Source organism: Mycteria americana, chromosome 3 (assembly GCF_035582795.1).
Source record: "Mycteria americana isolate JAX WOST 10 ecotype Jacksonville Zoo and Gardens chromosome 3, USCA_MyAme_1.0, whole genome shotgun sequence".
In the NCBI taxonomy this organism is placed as follows: Eukaryota; Metazoa; Chordata; class Aves; order Ciconiiformes; family Ciconiidae; genus Mycteria; species Mycteria americana.
In genome coordinates this window covers 55,686,645-55,705,612 of record NC_134367.1, presented here as the reverse complement: position 1 = coordinate 55,705,612, position 18,968 = coordinate 55,686,645, and the positions used below count along the sequence as shown (strand labels likewise).

General features: G+C 41.9%; 1 protein-coding gene across 2 annotated transcripts in view; it reads right to left on the bottom strand.

Moving 5' to 3' along the window:
• Positions 1–3,053: 3,053 nt before the first annotated feature.
• NT5DC1 (5'-nucleotidase domain containing 1) overlaps positions 3,054–18,968 on the bottom strand; it is a 159,149-nt gene continuing 143,234 nt past the window's right edge. Inside the window, exon 11 of one of the 2 annotated variants that reach the window (XM_075498604.1) lies at positions 3,054–5,966. In XM_075498604.1, the coding sequence (XP_075354719.1) occupies positions 5,859–5,966 (108 nt within the window). In that variant the 3' untranslated portion in view covers positions 3,054–5,858. The remainder of the gene's footprint in view (positions 5,967–18,968) is intronic. The other variant, XM_075498603.1, reaches the window with a different exon arrangement.

The following is an 18,968-nucleotide window of genomic DNA, read 5'->3' as shown; positions in this document are numbered from 1 at the left end:
GCTGTGCAGACTGCTACTCCATTCGTGCTGCTGCCATTTTGTGTCTTGCACCCTCTCGTTTGCAAAAGGGGCTGGAAGCCATAGCATCGTTTTGAAGTGGCTGCGATGGTTTCTCACCCCCGTGCAAGTATTTAAAAGTTGTTATGACCATGTGTGAGAGAACTACGTAGGCGCTCTGGCAGCGTGAGTGGGAAGCATGAGGGATTTTTAGCACAGTTCTCATTAAATCAGTTTAGCTGCAGTGGGGGCAGAAGTTAGATGCGGTGCTTCAGATGTTTGCCCTTCTGTGAACTGTGACATCTGGTCAGCTGCAAAACCTCTGCGGTCTTGCCGTGCTTACCAGAGAACTGCCGTGGGTACCCACCTCATACTGAAAAGATTTCCCTTACCCCTTTGTCCTATATTCAAGAAAATGAGCGCTCATGCTGGCCACAGGAGTAGTCCATTGATCTGTAGATACAGGAGTAGTCCATTGATCTGTAGATCGGAGTCCCCGGTTTGCCCTGTAAAGATGCTGGCAAGCTTTTTGAGCTGGAAATCTCCACGTCTGTTTAACTTCCTGGATTCCATCTTATTTTGGCCCTAATCCAAGCTCTGTTTTCAAATTAAGCATTTCTATAATGCTTATGGAAAAGCAGGATTTGTTTCGTGCATCAAAAGCATTCAGAAGAAAACCTCTACTTTTTTATACTTTTTTTTCTCTCCTGCGACTCACCGAGGAGGTTTGATGTTCCACTTATTCAGAATTGCACAAAATAAAAATTACAGGCCACTGGATCTATAATGGGATTGAGCCTTTCCCCCGGGGGGTTCTGGGTCGGCTGTGCGCCTGCCGGAAGGGCTGGTTCTTGGGCGGTTGTTAACGATAGATGCCTGTGGCTGCAGCGTTATAGCCATTAGACCATTACAGCTGGCACTCTCTGCAGAGGTGAGGTTCCTGGAGCTTAGCTGCGAGCTTTCCCTCCTACATCTGGTGCTATGCTTCAGCTGAAATACTATCTGCCTCCAAGCATGTGTACAGAAAGAGGCATATTTTGTTTTAAATGTCAGCCGCTTAAATGTACCAGAAAACTTGTCCTGCTCCTTGCATGAGGCTGAGGAGCAGCAGGCTGCCCCGTGCCATGCCCCCTGGCCAGGGAAGTCAGGCGCAACACCTTCCTATCCGATCCCTTGCCGTATGGTGTCGCGTGTGAGACTTCTAATGTTTTGCACAGAAGAGACTTTATTTCTAAACTTGACTTTCTGAGAAACTCTCTCTGCTGTAAGACGTCAAGGTTGTGTACAAAACTGTGTTTTACGCTCCATGCGTTTTTGTTTCCTGTGGTGGCAAAAGAAGGTTGACGTGGAAGCTCAGACACTGCCTTCTCACTGTTGGCATGTCTCTGCTAATTTATATATTTTTACACTCTGCTGTCATTTGCCTTGGTATGAGTTAATGCATACTTGGCCCCAGGAGGAAAGACTTAAAGGTGAAGCTACAATATTTATTTAGTATGTGATTGGACAAGTCATGACCAAACACTTTTCAAACAAGGCCACTGTGAGGAATGTAAAAGCACATCTCTACTGATGGTAAGAAAGACGATTACAAATTGTATATTGTTCTACATAGTTAGAAAATATGACTATGCATCTACAGGAAGGAGAAGCACGCCAAGGCCAGGTTGGAAACCATTCATTTTGCTAGGGCAATAGGTGTTGACCATACCCCACTGCTCTCTCAGGTTGGATTAGGACTCCCGGAAAGAAAAAAAATTGAGGTTTCTATAGGAGAATGACTGTTTGTCAGGAAAACACAAGTCAACAGTTTTGAATTAGAGCCATCTCACAATAAGCCATCCTTTGCTGAGAGTTACGTGGTTTGCAACCTGGTTGTAGCCAGGTCTGATCCAGAGTGTGCTAGGGCCAATGACTTGGAGCTGGGCCAGAGTTTATATTTATTTTCCCTCAAGCAAAGACCAGTGTTGTGTATTGTGTGTGGTAGATTATTTCCTGCATCCTATTTTACAATACAGCAACCAATAAGTAATCTCTAACTTGCCAGTGAGGTATGTTACTTTTCTTCAATTTCTAAAGTATCTGTCAAAAAGATTGTTAAAAACCCTAAAGCCTGTACAGCTGCTGGCAAATACATGACCTAGGAGGACATGGCAGGCAAGGTTTTCACTTGTCATAGTGAAATGGTCATATTGTTTTCAGTTGTTATAGCCAACTGCTGCTATAAAACATCACACTAGGCAACGTGGGCAGGGCTAAGGGTTATGTATTTGAACGCAGATAATGTTTGGAGTACTATGGGTCATTGCAGGAGATGGGTGAGATCATCTCAAGCCCTGGCACACTGGAGGGCCAGTCCAACCACCCTGCCTGGAGCCCTGGAGCCCTTCTGCATCCCAAAAGATCTGCCCATGACACATCTGTGGATGAACTCCCCTTTTCATGTTACTGTGTCCCCGTTTTAGAGAGATTTTTTCCCTAGGCAGGCTGTCATGCCAGGCTGGACAATGGCTGGTTGCTACTTACGCAGATTTAAGCCAATTTTGAGAGTGCTGGTTCCTGGTGCCTATCATTGGACAAATGTTCCTGGCAATTCCCTTAGGAATCGCTCCAGCGCTGCTGCACCGTCACACAGCTGGGACTCAGAGGAGCTGGAGAGCCCCAGCAGCCCGGGGAAGCAGCGGCCTCAGAAAGGCCTGTGGTGCCCCTTGTCTACCACGGATAAGCTATCTGCATTTGTTTATTTAACTTCTACTCACTGGGGATTAAGAAGTCTTTAGTTTCCAGGAACAAGCCCTATTCAGGAAACACTTGCAGTGAGCTCTGCTTTGCATCAAAGCTGACTTTCCTATAGGTATTAAAGGTATTATTTTATTAAAAGTATTAATTTATACTAGTTTTCGGTTGATTTATACATCTTTTATTCTGAGTGGGTCAAGTTTTGCTTTGTTCGAGGCTGTAGCATGAAACTCTCCTTGCACTGCTTCACGATGACCTTGTCTCCCTTTTTTCTTTTTGCTGCTCAGCTATAAAGTAAATTCAGAGAACATATTTTTTTTTTCAGAAATAAATTCTCTTTATTTTAAAATTCAGACACATGTGCTTTATACCAAAACAGATGCCAAAAGAGACTTGGTATTCATCTCTGGTTTTAAGCAAAACTGTGGCTTTCAGGGCTATATAACCAGACAGAGTGATTTTAATGAATCTTTACAACTTTATGTCTCCCTGTTGATACTCAAGATAGTTTTGCAGGCACTTCAGCGATCTTTCTGTCAATGGCCTCTCACAATAGAATCCAAGAAATTTCAGCGATTTCCAGGGGTTAAAAAAAGAAAGAAGGAAGAAGCAAAGATGGTGTCTTTACAGTGTCATGTCAAATATGGCCAGCTCTCTACCAGTTTTCTGCCATGTGCATTTCTTCTCCCTGGTCTCCACGCCACCTCCGTTTCCAAGAGCTCTCCCATCCCCATAGCACCAATTGCCCTCCTAAAGTTCCTCCATAGCCAACCTCTGCTTTGTAATAAGACCTGTATAATTTTCAGAGATTCTTGAGTAAGAAGAGTCTTTAGTAAGTGTCGTTAAGTCCCGATTTCACAGGAACTCTGGTTTTTGGGCAAACGCTTCAATTGTTTTTCCTAAGTCTTCCTGCAGCATATGGTGGCACATGGAGTCATGCTTACAGTAGCCTTCTGCTATCCACTTCTTTCTCTGCTACTGGGTGGTCCTTCTGGCAGCAAGTGCAAATGGCTGGTTACAGCCTTCGTCAGAGACGGGTACCGTCACCTCCCAGTTGAGCAAGGCTGTATATGTATTTGTTCTGGTGAGCTTTGTGCTCAGGCTGTCCTTAGAATCTGTCACCTTTCCATTAAAAAAAATACTCCTTCTCCACTGAGACGCCAGGAACCAAGGACTTGCTTAGATGATTTTCACTTAATTTTCATTAACAATTCAATTTTAATTAATTTTCTTTAAAAAACAAGGAAAAAAATGCCCAACCTACAAAAATCAGTTCCAAATTCAGAACACCAAAAGTGTGAGGGTACGTGATATTGGTTTGGACCACAACCTCGTTGGAAATTATTTGCAGAGGATTACTTGATTCAGGTTAGAATTTCAAATGATGCTGTAATCAGGGATCTGAGATTTTAATCTGGGTACCTCTCTGCTTAATACAAATCATACGCTTATCACGAGCCAGATTTGCTGCCCAAGACATTGATGCTAATTTAAAAATTTCAAAATGAACTCAAGTATTACTTATTTTTACCTCCTTAAATCAAATATTTTCAGCCTGTTGTTGATGAGGAGGAGAATGGCACTTTCGTTTTCCTTCCTCACCCACCTTGTTTTAAGGAAAGTTTTTCTCAATTTTTTCCTCATTCGTTTTATGTTTCCCTTTCAGAAAAACAATGCTTAATGTTAAACTGGAAATGTTGCATATTACTTGTAAGTATACTGGACCACAAGAATGTAAAAATAACATCCCCGTGTAAATGAAACAAAGGTGGGAAAAAAGTATGGAAACAAAGACTGGTATCTTTGAGATGAGGTGGAATGGTGTTTGTGTCTAATTCTGACACAAAATATTTTAACTGCTGAAGCTGCAAAAATTGAGTGTGCTGTGGTGGCACAAGTTAAATGTTAACACAAGTTCAATCCATTCTGATAATTGTCTAGGCCTCAGAAAATAAATTTTTATTGTGGGCTTTTCTTGAAAGCAAGAAAATAAAATTTCTTTAAATTTTGAGGGAAATTTATCCAAAATTCTGCCACGCTATCGTGCCTAGACAAAATTGCTGACTAAAGAAATATCTTTGACATGGTTTTGCATCTGCTACCCTGCGTTAGTTACTGAAGGCTCCCTGTCCAAAGCACTGGAGAATCGGGTCTTTGGAACTGAATCCACAGAGAACAGCATGCCCGTTTGCTTAAATTAGTTGATAAGAAACCACATAGTCAGTTTATGTCTTCAGGCTTGCTTTTCTTCTGGGCTGAGGCTGTACTTAGCAAAGATGGCTCTATATAGCTGGGTCCTATATCCTTCCTACTCTTGGAAGGATTTCCCAGGGAGGTGGAGAATGCGGGTTGGAATCCACGCAAGCTGAGAAGGGAACGGTACACAGGTTTCCCTCCTTCTGCAAGAAAGCTCTGACTCCTGAGGTATTGAAGACTAAAGGAGCAAAAAGCATGCAGAGAACCTTACTGTTGAACAGCGGTTAGGCACTTTCAGGAATACGAAGCATGTGGCAAAGGCTTTCAGGACTGTCAGGCTGCTTTTAGCTGCCTACATCCCATTTGAGTCTCTTTTTGGGTATGGTGCATCTTTCTCTTTGGGCCTCAGTCTTTCTGTATCTCCAAGAACAGTTACAGTGAGAGAATAAATTCCTTAGAGCCTGCAAAACACTGATCTACAGTGATAACGTGGGCTGTCCAAGGTAATTCTTAAATGGAATATGGCCAAGGGTCTGGTTCATGTCTTTCCTGGGGCTTACAGCAGCAACAGCATCACTTTAAATAGGGATAGTACTGAAAATGCCCTTGAAAATGTAGAATGTAACTTGGCGTGAGCTATTACTAGTACATTTCCCTTGAAGGCTTTGGGCAGTGCATGGAAAAAGCCAACAGCACTTTGCGAAAGGTAGTGGTGGTCAGAAGATTTAGAGAGAAGGATGCATTGCTCACCTGTTGCGGCTGGACTAGAGCAACAAGTGAAACACAAGTCTACACAGGAGTCTGCTTTAATCCATCATTCTATTTTATGAAGCATCACACAACATTTTCACCAATTAGCATTTGATAGCAGTTTAAGTAAGGACCACAGGGTTATTTAAGGAAAAAGCTGACAACCTATTTCATAGTCACTGACTCCTCATTTGGCAGCAGTGCTCTTGGAGGGCTTGGGTAGTACCCAGCAGTTGCTGAGTTATTTGAGGAAAATCGTGTAAATCTGTAATCCAGTGGTAAATCTGAAAGACAGAAACATACCATATCTGATTAGCAACACAGCCCATATCACATAAAAAATAAGCCTGTGGTGAATAGCAGTACTTCTTGAGCCCTTGAGCTGTTTGCTCACCAGCATTAGAACTCAATCAGATTGCGTGATTACATATTTATTTGACATCTTCAGCTGTCCAAGGGATTGACTTTCAGCGTTTACTCAACTGCAGTAAGGGATATTCAGTTCCTTGATTGCTAAAATAATGCTAGTCATAGAAAATTATTAAACTAATGCTTAAAAATTAAACAAAGATCTGCCTTGAGTTTAGATGGAGTTTTCCCCCTAGAACACTTTCAAGTTCATGCTTCAATGTGTCACCTTCCTCTTTTATCTCAGTAATCTACTCATTAAAGGGCTACGTTTAAAACAGAAAAGTCCGTTTCTTTTTTTTCCGTGGCTATTACAGCAAGATTCCCCAAAGGCTCTTAGACTTTCTTGCAGTCCCGTGTTAATAATATCATTTTGTACCAAGCATTCTTAGAAATCTGCACTTGTAACTTGGCGTACTCATCACTTCCAGTCTGTAAAGAACACTGAATGCATTAGAATAGTTCTGAACAGTCAAAGCTTTCTTTTCTGTAGCTTTTTAGAAAAAGTCTTTACTGCCAGCAGTGACCCACCCACCCTCACAGCCAGAAAACGGATACTTCCCATGCTCACCTCGTATTAAAAGTTCAAGAAAACAAGTTAAAAAAACACACAAATAAAACTTAATTCAAGAAAAAATTAACCTTCCAATAAATGAAAAAAAAGCCCCCAAGCAACAAAAAAGGGTTAGCTCCTTCCCAAGTCGTCCGTTTAGGACCAAAGCAAAACATAAAAACTATTACTCAGCTTCCCTGAACAGTAAGTTATTAAGGACAACTTTTTTTTTAATCTGGAGTAAATTTGGGGTGATGATATCTGTCCCATATATGCTACAATATTTTTTTTTGCGGTCAGCAGCTTTTGTGAACCAGAAAAACACAATCTGAGCAGTTTCGGCACAAACAACAGGAAGTTCAGGTCTGTCTCACAAGCGATTCACAGGCAGGCACCAGGACAGCATCCAGGTCCGCAGCTTTAAAACCATATTAAACGTAACTCAAGCAAGCAAATTAGTATTTCGATCCAGCTGAAAAATCAGATAGGGGCTGGAAGAAAGGAGGAATGGGAGGAGACTTGCTTGGAAGTGAATTACGCTTTATGAAGTGGGTTACTTCAGCTTGTCAAAGAAGTACATTTTCTCATTTTGCCTGAGTCAGGGGAATCTCTGGAGCCCGTTCTGAGCACAGCAGAACAGGCAGATGTTTTTCTAGTCTGCAGAGGGCCCAATGGATTTACTGGCTGCTGAGTCTGTTTACGACGGCTCTGTTTAAAACAAAGGTTTCCAAAATAACAAATAATAATAAAAAAGAAAGCAGATATTTCTGAATATCTTTATGAGCTATAAAAATTAAATGCCGTACAGTTACTTTTATAGAAAAGCTTTCACTAGCTTTTTAGTCTAGCAGTCTGGAGCGTCCCAAGAGTAGTTTAAGCAAAGAGCAGCACGGATGGGGCAGACTTGCTGCCGAGCTGCTTATGCTGAAGAAAAGAACCAGTTGGATCAAAATGGTGATTTTGTTGGTATTTCCTGGTAAACTAGCTTTACACAATCAGCTTAAACACAAACCCATTCTATATACAATGCACAAGACTCCAAAAGAAAATAATGACTTTTTTACTATTCAAACCCCAATCTATCCATTTAAATATTGTTTTTGTCTGAGCAAGCTGACTTTGGAAGATGATCAGAAGGTATCCATATGTGAAAATGTTGCCCAAGGCATCACCGAAAGTTGCATGAAGCAGATACTATTCTTTGCCCATTAAGCAGATTTTATGTATCACAAACATAGTAAAAATCTTCCTCTATTTCCAGGGTTTTTTTTTCATCAATGATTTCATTTCCTGCATCTGCTTTGCCTGGAATATGCAACATTTCATATTATTGCTTTATTTGTGTGATATATTTATGAGAAAGCTCTGGACTGATCCAGAAAGGCATACTTGGAATCTTAGTGGCTATGAATAAACACACAGTGAGGAAGAAGGGCAAGTATACAGGGAAAGAGAAATGAAGATTTTTTTTATTGGGGAACGCAAAATTTATGAAAAACTGGAGTTCCAGAAAATATCATAGATGAAGATTGTGTAAGTTCTTTTAAACTAAGTTCTGCGAAAACTATGCAGCTTAACTTAAAATAAATTGCAGTTGCCTTGGATTGCAAAGGTATCAAGTGAATTGTACACCAAAGCTCGATCCAACTTCTTTTGATGTAAGTGGCAATGGTATCACTAGGTCCAGCAATACTGGCTCATCAACAAAGACCACTGATACAGGTCTGGAGTCTGCCTCCTGGACACAGCAGCAATTCATTTCATATCTGGTCTTATTCCATATTAGCACTGATGACACAGAGAAGCTATAAGCAGCTGTGTTCCACTAAACGGAAATGCTTGTGCAGGCCACAGCTTGATGCAAAAGCATGCAAAAAGTAAGATACAGTATTTGATAATAAAGCAAGTCTCAGGAAAAAAATAGTTGCTTATTTCCAAGTTGATTGTTTTCCTAGTGTTTTTGCCAGTAAATTTGTTCAGGTTCTGCTGCTGTGCATGCTCACAACTGCTGCTGTCGTGGCAGACCTTTGCATCTTGGCACCACTTCTCACCTAACCCTGATGGAGAGTCATAAATTAGGCACGGGGCAGATACCCAGTCCTCTCTGAGACATAATTTGACAGTGGGGGTCTAATCAGTCCTAACCTACACTGATAATGAATTCAGCACAAAACTCATCCAATATTGCCACTTATTATTAAAAAAAAAAACAAACCCTGAACAAACTAAACAGCTTGAGGCTGGAAGAATGAACTAGCTGGCTCTACCCAATTCCTTGAGGACCGCAATCCCAGAATTTTTCTATCATACTTAGGTAATTCCACCCAGACTCATTTTGTTCCCAAGACAAATAGGTTATTAACTTTTAGAGCCAAAGACTCCTAGAAGTCAGACATGGAGGGTCTCAAGGTCTACGTCCCTTCCTAGATCTACAGAAATGTCAGTTGTTAGATGCATCCCCCTGAATTTCTGTCCCACTCCTTTCTTTGCTCCCACACCAGAGCCTGAGTGCGAGTGATGAAAACCAGTTTCCTTTGCAGTGACCATTCAGCGTTAGTAGCGTTTCCCAGTGGCTTGGGCAGCCCTCACGGGTTACGCGCCTTAGCCTGAGCTCCGAAGCAGGACTCCTGCCCTGCCCTACCTCGCTTGCAGGACCCCAGCAGCCCTGGTGAAAATAAAATGGCAATGATGATGTTTCAACATAACCACTGTCAGTTGCTCCAGTTATCCAAATCCAGGCATTAAGTGACATTAATTACAACATTGTGCTCTGATGCTTATGTATACCCATACCCGTGCATGTATTCAGGTGTTGCGGATGGATTTATTTCATAGTTATTAAGCTGACAACATCTCAGTGTCTGTGTGCTGTTCAGTTAGTGTAAGCAAACGAAATGACAGTCACAAGCTTTTATCAGAAGAAAAATTAGAGTTCCAGCCGCAAGGAAGGAAAAGGAAACCACAAGAAGAAGGGAAAACGTAATATTCTTGATGAGTGATCAGGAAAATATTTGAGTAACTGAATGGAAGACAATCATAATCTAATCCAGACACAGGCCTGCTTGATAAACTCAATACTCACGTCTAATCCTTTTTTGAGATTTCCTTGAACAAACCAATACATTAAACAAATATAATCTTAACTAAGCTCTTTAGATGGAAAGCATTTTTTTCAATTCAAAGCACAGGCCAAGACTGAAACAGATTTCTCCCAAAATACACAGCAGAAATGTCAGGAATCGTTTTGCAGTATTGACCAACAAAAGCAAAGCCAACATTTTTTAATCATGACACCACAGCAGCATCCTGGTGACGAGTGAGAAGCCCTCCAGAAAGCAGAACTCCCCTCCCCTCTCTGAGGTCTGCTCCCTGCCAGTCAGCAGGGCTGGAGCCAGGCGCTGCAGAAACCTCCTAGTAAACAGCAGGGTTGTGTTCTTAAGTGAATCCAAATATATCCTCCTGATTATCACCAAGGAAAAGGCGCAGGGAGGAAAATTAAAACTTCGTTAGCGATACCCAAGTTTTAACTTGAAAAGTCTTTAAACTGCTCAGTTGCGGCAAATCTCAGAAAACACAGACAGAGCTCTGTCTTAGGGCTCAGCATCCAGGTGGTATAACTATAGGGGCAGATTGCCAGCCAGTATTCTTTTGCTTTTACAGGAATTCCAGTAATTTACACTGGCTTAGAAGCTTTGCCATAAATCTTTCCTTGTATTTCAAAGTTGCTGTTGAAGAAAAAGGAAAATTTTAATTTCTTAATGGCAGCAATTTCTAATAATAATTTCTTAACAGCGGAGTAAGCACAACTGCTGCAGGGAGCTCACCAGTTTGGCTGCGCTGTCGAGCGACCTGACTTGCCACTCTGCAGGTAAACTGTAACAGGTGTTGGTTTTTTTTAAAATACTAAATGTTTTTATCTCCTGACCGATTTCTACTTTATAACAGTCAAAGCAGTGCTTGCAGCAAGAGCTCAGAATGTGAAGGAGGGTACTAGTGGCAAAAAGAAAAAAACCCCAAGGTCACAAGTAGATTTATCTGATAGCAGTTATTTTTAGTAAAACTTCTAAGGCTGATTTTCCTAAACAGGAGGTCAGATGTTTGCTGTACTAAAACAAAGCTCCTGAAATAGTGAAATCAGCACAGGGAAAGCGTTCCTTCTATCAGTTACATGAAAGTCATTGCTGCTGTCTGCATATGCTGCGACTCAAAAGTTAGAGAGGAGGAGGAGGAGGAGGAGGAGGAGGAGGAGGGAGGGTATCTGTGCGGTGTCGTATGGGAAAGGGGGGACTCTTCAGTACGGTATGCTCTGTAGAAGGAAGCTGCTAAAACTTCTGAGTTTGGATGTAGCTGGCACTGGCAATGTGAAGTTTATTCCTGAGCACCCAGGAATAAAGACTAAAACTAGCCTCAGTGAAAGTGCAGGTTTGCTGCTTTAATTGCAGCTACCTAAGAGCTTTTGCCAACACAGGTGTACTGGTTGGAGATCACGCCTGTGGCTCTGCCAGTAGACATCTGAAGCGTGAGCTTGGCCTGAGGAAGAGCTTCCCTGCCACTGGGGTTTTTTACTGGTTACTCTTCTGCTGTATCTAACATGGAAGAGGCTGACATTGGAGAAAACCCGCGGCAAACTGCGGGGAGACGTGGAGCAGCAGCCTCGCTGTCAGAGTTTTGCAGAGGGATGCGTGCCCGGGGGATGGGAAGACCGTCCCGTCGTGGCTGTTGCGATTGCCTGTGGCGTGCAGTTTCACCGCTGTTATCTTGGGAGGAACAATTCACATTACTTTGGGTCTACCCTACGGCCCAGGGACTGCTGACCCCGGCTTGAACAAAACAGCTGTGCACAAGGCGTGCGCTAAACTTGCAACCGAGCCTGGTAGAGTCTGCAGCGAAGGACAGCCTTGGAAATTCCTTTGCTGTTTTGTGTTTATATGAGAAAACTCATTATTTGTATGTGAGGGAAATTTCTCTCATTTTTTGTTTTAGTTTAAATGGTGATTTTTGGAGACTTTTTTGGAGACTTTTGGTGATTTTTAAATGGCTATTTTGAGAAAATAGCCCTGTGTGGTTCTTTGCTTGATCTGGAACTGATCAAAAGAAAATATCAGACTATAATATTTTTAAATATTTAGATGAAGACTTAATCTAAAAAAAATCCTAAGAGAATGCCAAGATCCTACTAGCAGGTGTTAGTCTTTCAGGGATCTGTTAATTAATTTCTGTCTGAATGACTCATCCTGGATCTAAGGGCGGTGGGAAGGGCTTCTGAGGTAAGTTGAAGAAGTTAGCCTGAAAACAAGAAGTTGTTTGAGATGACAGGCATTTCTGACTGATTAAGAAACAGAAATAAGTTGCATTTTGAGACTGTAAAGGAGCTATATTAAGATAAATGCAGTGATGATACACCCCTTTACTTTCATTTTCAGGTAAACTCACCAAGATCAGACTTACTCTCCAAACTTGGGTTAACGTTGTCATGCTCCTCTCTCTTGTAAAAGAAATGTTTTCTCTCCCTTTCCCTATTTTTTCCTCTGGATGGGTGAGAAACATTGCTTACCTTAAGGTAAATACCTTAAGGTAAAAAACATTGCTTACCTTACAGACACACATTAAGCTTTTTAAGCAGTGAAGACAAAGCCTACATTGGGGGTTTTTTTTGTGTGTGACCATCTTAATCCAGAGGGAATATGTTAGGCACCAATCCAGAGTACATAAATGCTTCCAGCAACTTTTTCTTGTACATGTGAGGTTGCAGGTTATGTAAAATTCCAACCCGGTCAAAGAAATATTTCCAATACTTGGTGACTTACCTATTTTCACTGTTTTTCACACTCAAAAATTATCAACACTTTGTATTACCACCAGCGTTTTTAAAGAAGCAATCTAAACCCACCCCATAAGTCTGCGATCTAGTCAAAACCCAATTATAGCTTTAATTACAGCCTGCAAATGAAATTATGCTGCCTGAGTTGAAGGATAACTTTAAAGCAGAAGTGGCTGAGTGGTTCCCCCTTTCTTAATGAGCTGCTCATGAGTTCTCCCTTTAATCTTTCAGAGGTGGCTGTACTTTGACATCTCACAGAGCAGAATAACAACGGCAGGAACATTTCTGTCAGTTATTGGCTAGGAAGTAATCTTTTGGGTTCTGCATGATTTGACACGGCCTTCAGGGGCACAAGTCAATACACCTTTCTGGAGGAGGAAGGAAAGGCTGAACAAATTGTAACACACTGAAAGCTGTCCTTTCTGTGTTGAAAATTACTACCAAGTAGTCAAATCCTTCAGGAAAGTTGGGGTCTCAGGCCCTTTGGGAAATAACTGCGTCCTGAAGACTTTCTACAAGCTAGTTCTGATTTATTGAATAATAATTTGTTATGGCTGAAATGCAGTGTTTGTCAGTTTCAGTTTTATTTTGCAGCTGAAAAAATAAATTAATTATCTGTCTGTCCTGTTGAGTATGTTCTTCTTTCTCTTAAATTAAGAACGCTGAAACTAGTTTCCTGGAACAGATGAATCAGATTTACATTATCTGATGCTTTTCAATTTACACACAGAGCAAGATGCTCTTAGTACATTCAGAACACGTATCATCTCTCCAGTTAATTATCTTTGCTACCTGTTTTTTTACTTGCGTCAAAACCTCAGAACCAGAAAACCTCAGAAATGTTGCCGCTGTACATGTATACCAAATTTCTAAAAACACATTTCTTGTTTAAAAGGTTTCATTATAAAAATGACCTCTTTGGCCTTTTAGTATCAACTAGTATTTATAGCAGCTAAGCCCCAAAGCACTTTAAATCCTCAAAGGAGTCTTTAGCTGATATTGTATAGATACATTTTACATTGAAGCTGGTAAGTAAAAGCATGGTTGTAAGGTAAGGCATTAGATATAAAAGGTTACTGCTAATTAACAAGTAATATATAATATAAATAGTTATATATGTTTAAGGAAATTATATGCTATTATTGTATTATTTGAGTAAGTAAGAGTACATAATCATCACTCTAGTTACAGGAAAGCCTAATTTAATTTTAATAGGAGCTGGATTTGACTTTAAATGATGTAATGTCAATGAAAACCCATAGAACTAATGTATTGAAATATGGGGGAACTTTTGTTTCACTTCAGCAATAATTACAATTGATATTCTTCAGGATACATAAGTGAGTACACGGCTACATGCTTAGTGAAATTCATTACTTCCATGGTAATAGTTGATTCTTCAAGGGTGTTCACCTTTAAAATACATGGTGAAGAAAGAGTGTGAGGTTTGCAATTTGTAGTTGATCTGTGATGGGGAGACCCGTGTATCTGCGACCCATGCGTTGCCAGTTCTGGTGCCCCAGTCACAGCTGCCTTGGGCTTTCCATTGTGCAGATAATTTGCAACTCTAAGCAGAAACATGAACTTCTTTGCCATGGTTCACTGGCAATTTTATCATTATATTTATACAGCAAGCAGGCTGATGACTCAAACTCCCGCAGAAAGTGGCAGGGTACAGATCTGTAGGGTCTTTAAAGAGGCAGCTTTGGCAAATTATAGCAGAGATTTTTCTCTTGTACTAGCTAACTGAAATAACAATAAGGCATGAAGAAAAACTTATGCACCCATGTGGGCAAAGCATGATAAGATTTCATATAGCACGCAAGATTTAAAAAAAACGCATTATCCTCATGCATGACACAAGCTTGGTTATCAAATCTCCAAAGTGTGAAATGAACTCTGTCTCCATAAAGCATTTACATTTGCACTAATTCTTCTTGGAAATGCAACCCTCTTGAGCTGCAACATTGCTCAATCTCCTATTCTTGCTTGCAGTAACTTTTAATCCTATGACAAACCTCACCACTCAGAGGTGTACTGGCTTTGCGTGGCAAGGTTTTGGTAGCGGGCACGGCTACAGGAGTGGCTTCTGTAAGAAGCTGCTAGAGGCTTCCCCCATGTCCAATAGAGCCAATGCCAGCCGGCTCCAAGACGGACCCGCCGCTGGCCAAGGCCGAGCCAGTCAGCAATGGTGGTAGTGCCTCTGGGATAATATATTTAAGAAGGGGAAAAAAACTAAACAACAGCAATTGCAGCCAGAGAGAGGAGTGAGAATATGTGAGAGAAACAACCCTGCAGACACCAAGGTCAGTGAAGAAGGAGGGGCAGGAGGTGCTCCAGGCACCGGAGCAGAGATTTCCCCTGCTTCCCCCCACGGTGAAGGCTATGGTGAGGCAGGCTGTCCCCTGCAGCCCATGGAGGTTAATGGTGGAGCAGATCTCCACCTGCAGCCCATGGAGGACCCCATGCCAGAGCAGGTGGATGCCCAAAGGAGGCTGGAAGCCCATGGGAAGCCCATGCTGGAGCAGGCTCCTGGCAGGACCTGTGGACAGAGAGGAGCCCACACTGGAGCAGGTTTGCTGGCAGGGCTTGTGACCCCATGCGGGACCCATGCTGGAGCAGTCTGTTCCTGAAGGACTGCACCCCGTGGAAGGGACCCATGTTGGAGCAGTTTGTGAAGAACTGCAGCCCGTGGGAGGGACCCATGTTGGAGAAGTTCACAGAGCACTGTCTCCTGTGGGAGGGACCCCACACTGGAGCAGGGGAGGAGTGTGAGGAGTCCTCCCCCTGGGGAGGAAGGAGCGGCAGAGACAGCATGTGATGAACTGACCGCAACTCCCATTCCCCATCCCCCTGCGCTGCTGGTGGGGAGGAGGTAGAGAATTCAGGAGTAAAGTTAAGCCTGGGAAGAAGGGAGGGGTGGGGGGAAGGTGTTTTAAGATTTAGTTTTATTTCTTATCTTACCCTGATTTGATTGGTAATAAATTAAACTAATTTGCCCAGATTGAGTCTGTTTTGCCCGTGACAGCAATTGCCGAGTGATCTCTCCCTGTCCTTATCTTGACCCACGAGCCTTTCCTTGTATTTTCTCTCCCCTGTCCAGCTGAGGAGGGGAGTGACAAGAGCAGCTTTGGTGGGTTGACCTGGCATCCAGCCACAGTCAACCCACCACAAGAGGTTGAGACACATTCAGGCGATTAGGTTAATCATGAAATTTAAAAAAGCTTTTCTTCAGTTCTCCTCTTTAGGATTTAGGGCCCTCTTTTTTAATCTTTTCTTTGCAACAAGAAACAAAACAAACTTATCAAAATTCCCCCATGAACTCTCAAACTCCACCGTTACTCATCATAGAATTTTTTTGAAGTGGGACTTCTATAAAAATACCAACCATCATCAGAATCAAAGGAAAAGCATTAGCTTGACATATGCATAGAATTTTTGGCATCAAAGAATCGTTAATCAAGTATCAACCTTAGATGCAAAACTCCATTTTTCAGACAGACCCCTACACCTTTTAATTTCCATGTGTGAGCTCGAATGTAACATTCCCACGGTAATGGATCCTGGTTTGGAAAATCTGGCTTCTGGTCTCACTGTGCTTGAAAATGGTCAAAAACCGTTAAGGGAGCTGTAAATGAGGGATTCAATAGCAGAAAAGTGGAGAAACAGATGGATTTGTGAATGAGGCATTTAGAATAGGAGTAGGGGCATTGGCTTGTACTATTTTATTAACCGTGTACTGTCAATATAATCATGAGCTCATCAGCTTTTTAATACTTGAGAAAAACTCCCCTGCTTACTGAAAGTGGGTAAGGAGAATTAGCTCATAAAAGACCTACGCAATGTTTAGAAAACTTTCAGCTTAGCTCATCTTTTCTTAATATTACAAAGATACAACCATAACACTGCTCTTCAGTTAACATTTTTTTAATGTCATCTTAATGTCAAGGTGCTAATGTCTTAAATGAAGAGTGTTAACTGACCTTGACCTGATTTCTTCTCCAAACTGAGGAAAGTACACAGAAGGTATTATAGAAGATCCTTTCTGTCCTTTGGGCAGTTTTAACGATAAACAAAATGTCCTTTTTCATGCACAAGGAAAATGCCGGTTTCTCTTCAGGGACTGTTTAGATGACAAGCTGTGATGCAGTAATCTGCAGTCCCACTAATACCTTCCTTGCCAGAGGCGAGATTAGAGTTCAGAATCTCTGATGCATCTTTGAATGCAAACCCCTTTTGAGTCAGATACTGAATTTTCAACAAAAGATGAGGACAGAAGTGTATTAGCACAGAAAGCTAATGAAGAATGGATTGGATTATTTTTTCACCAAGCTGTCATTTTACTAATTACACATACAATTTGTGTATATGCTCTGTTATTTTATACCTTGAATCTCCAAAAACTGCAACAGCTGCATTCCCTGTGAAACCCTTTTCCTGCAATGCTCTTCGGCAAGTATCAGATCGTTCCCTTTAGTCACCTGTATAAATTCTTCAGGTGAAACTATTAGAAGGCATCTGCACCAAACTTAAAACATGTTGGTGAAAGGAGAGAACTGTTAAAGTTGTTTCTATTCCAGCTTCTCAATCCAGATCTACAGCTTATTTTTAATATTTTTTTAACATATTTCCTCTATTTAAAAAAAATGGAAACAGGCTTGAAGGGTTTTATTACCCAAAATGAATTTCTGATAACTCTCTCAAAAGAATTCTCATATGAATTTTGATGAAAATTGAGTTATTTTTGTAAAACACCACTAGTATTGAATAACGTTGAATAATTTTTGGAATAATCTTTTTCAATGACAAATGTGTCTTGAGAAATAAACCAGGCTGTTCCTTGTGCACTGATATATGTTGCATCCCAACAACAAGAATCAATTTTAAAGTTAGCATAGCAGCAATTGTCAGTCTTTCACCTAATATTTTTGCAGATCGCAAGCTGTTGGGATATTTACCTATGCGTGGCACTTACTATTGCTCACATAGACGTACGAAGGCCAGGTCGGACATTGCTAATAGTGAAGCCCTGGTGAGGCCACAGCTCACGGGAGGCTGCAGCACACCTCCAGGGAGGTGGCAGCTCCTTCGGCTGGCTCAGGGTGAGCCGGGCGCTGCCAGGGCCGTGCCAGCTGGTGGCCAGGAGCTGGGCTCGTACGGTCAGCACGCCGGCAGCCTGGCTGCGCGTTTGGGCTTGGGGCATCTTGAGGAAAGGCCTGCGTTTTTGCAGCTTGGCAGTGGAAAGTCCTCTGCTGGTAATTAAAGTCGATGAATAGAAAAGGAAAAGCTGGAGCGCATCAAACTCGCATAACCCCTTTGAATCTCTTCTAGCTAGTTATTCCCAAATAGCTGCAGCTAAGCTATGACTTACAACTGCAGCCAAAAACTTCAGGGCTTGGCAAAGCAGGGGCTTTCACAGCTTGCTGTGACAGGAGTCAGACAAGGTATTCGAGAGGAGTCAGGAATTCCTCAACATCCATAATAATGAACATCTGCACTTCCGCACAAACAAACAAGAAATACCTCTCTCTCTAAGAAACCAGAGATGTTCTCGTACCTTCAGCTTTGAGTCTGCTTTCAGGTGCACCGCTCCAAGTTAAAAACGTTATTTCTCCCCTGTCCTTTACCTCTGGGGCATAAGTTTCACAGGCACCATCCCCTGCCCCAGCACCGGTCTGACGCAGCGAGGGACGGCACACAGTGTCCCTCCTCATGGAGGAACGGGCTTTGCAGGGGCTCCACCGCCGATGACAGGCAGCTATACTACTCACTAATTTACACAGATATGCCTTTCTGGTTCTCACCCCTTCATCTGTAGCTGGAAACTTGGTTTGTTTGCAGTCTAAAGCCTTTGCTAGCCCTGCAAACTGAGCTGTGGTTGGGGGGAACTGGCTGGGAGGAAGAATTTCACAGAATGTGGCTGACCGGCGTGTTTCCTCCAGGCCAACACTTCCAAAGCAAGCCACAGAAGGACTCTGGAAAAGGTATTAGGAGTTTTACAGAAGTTACTTCTCTCCTGGCAATTTCCCTTGGTATATTTGGGCTTTGTACCTTTAGGCTGAAATACAGACTACAACACGGCAAATATCAGAAGCATAAATAAATTGTGGCACCGTATGAGTTTCCTGTTTTGAGATATCCTTACAATGTACGTACATGTGTAGAATATGGTTGCGAAGAACAGGTCTATCGTGTTCTGGTGTAGAAATAACTGCTGGGCAAATCTGAAGTGCTCTCTCAGAACAACATTTTATTCCTTGGTCTTATGCATGAAGTAGGCAACAGATGCTGAACAGAGGGGTTAGTAAACTAAATGCTTGCTGTGTTCTTCATACAGCGAAGCACCTCATTCATTTAATAATTTGTTTCTTCCTTTAGATATGGTGTAGTGAAAGTTCAGTAAGGCAAAATGACAGATTGAGGATAAATAGAGGGTCTTCACCACCACTTCGTAATCAACCGATATGTACTGCAGTTGCAAAGTTACTGCAGTATTACTGCTAC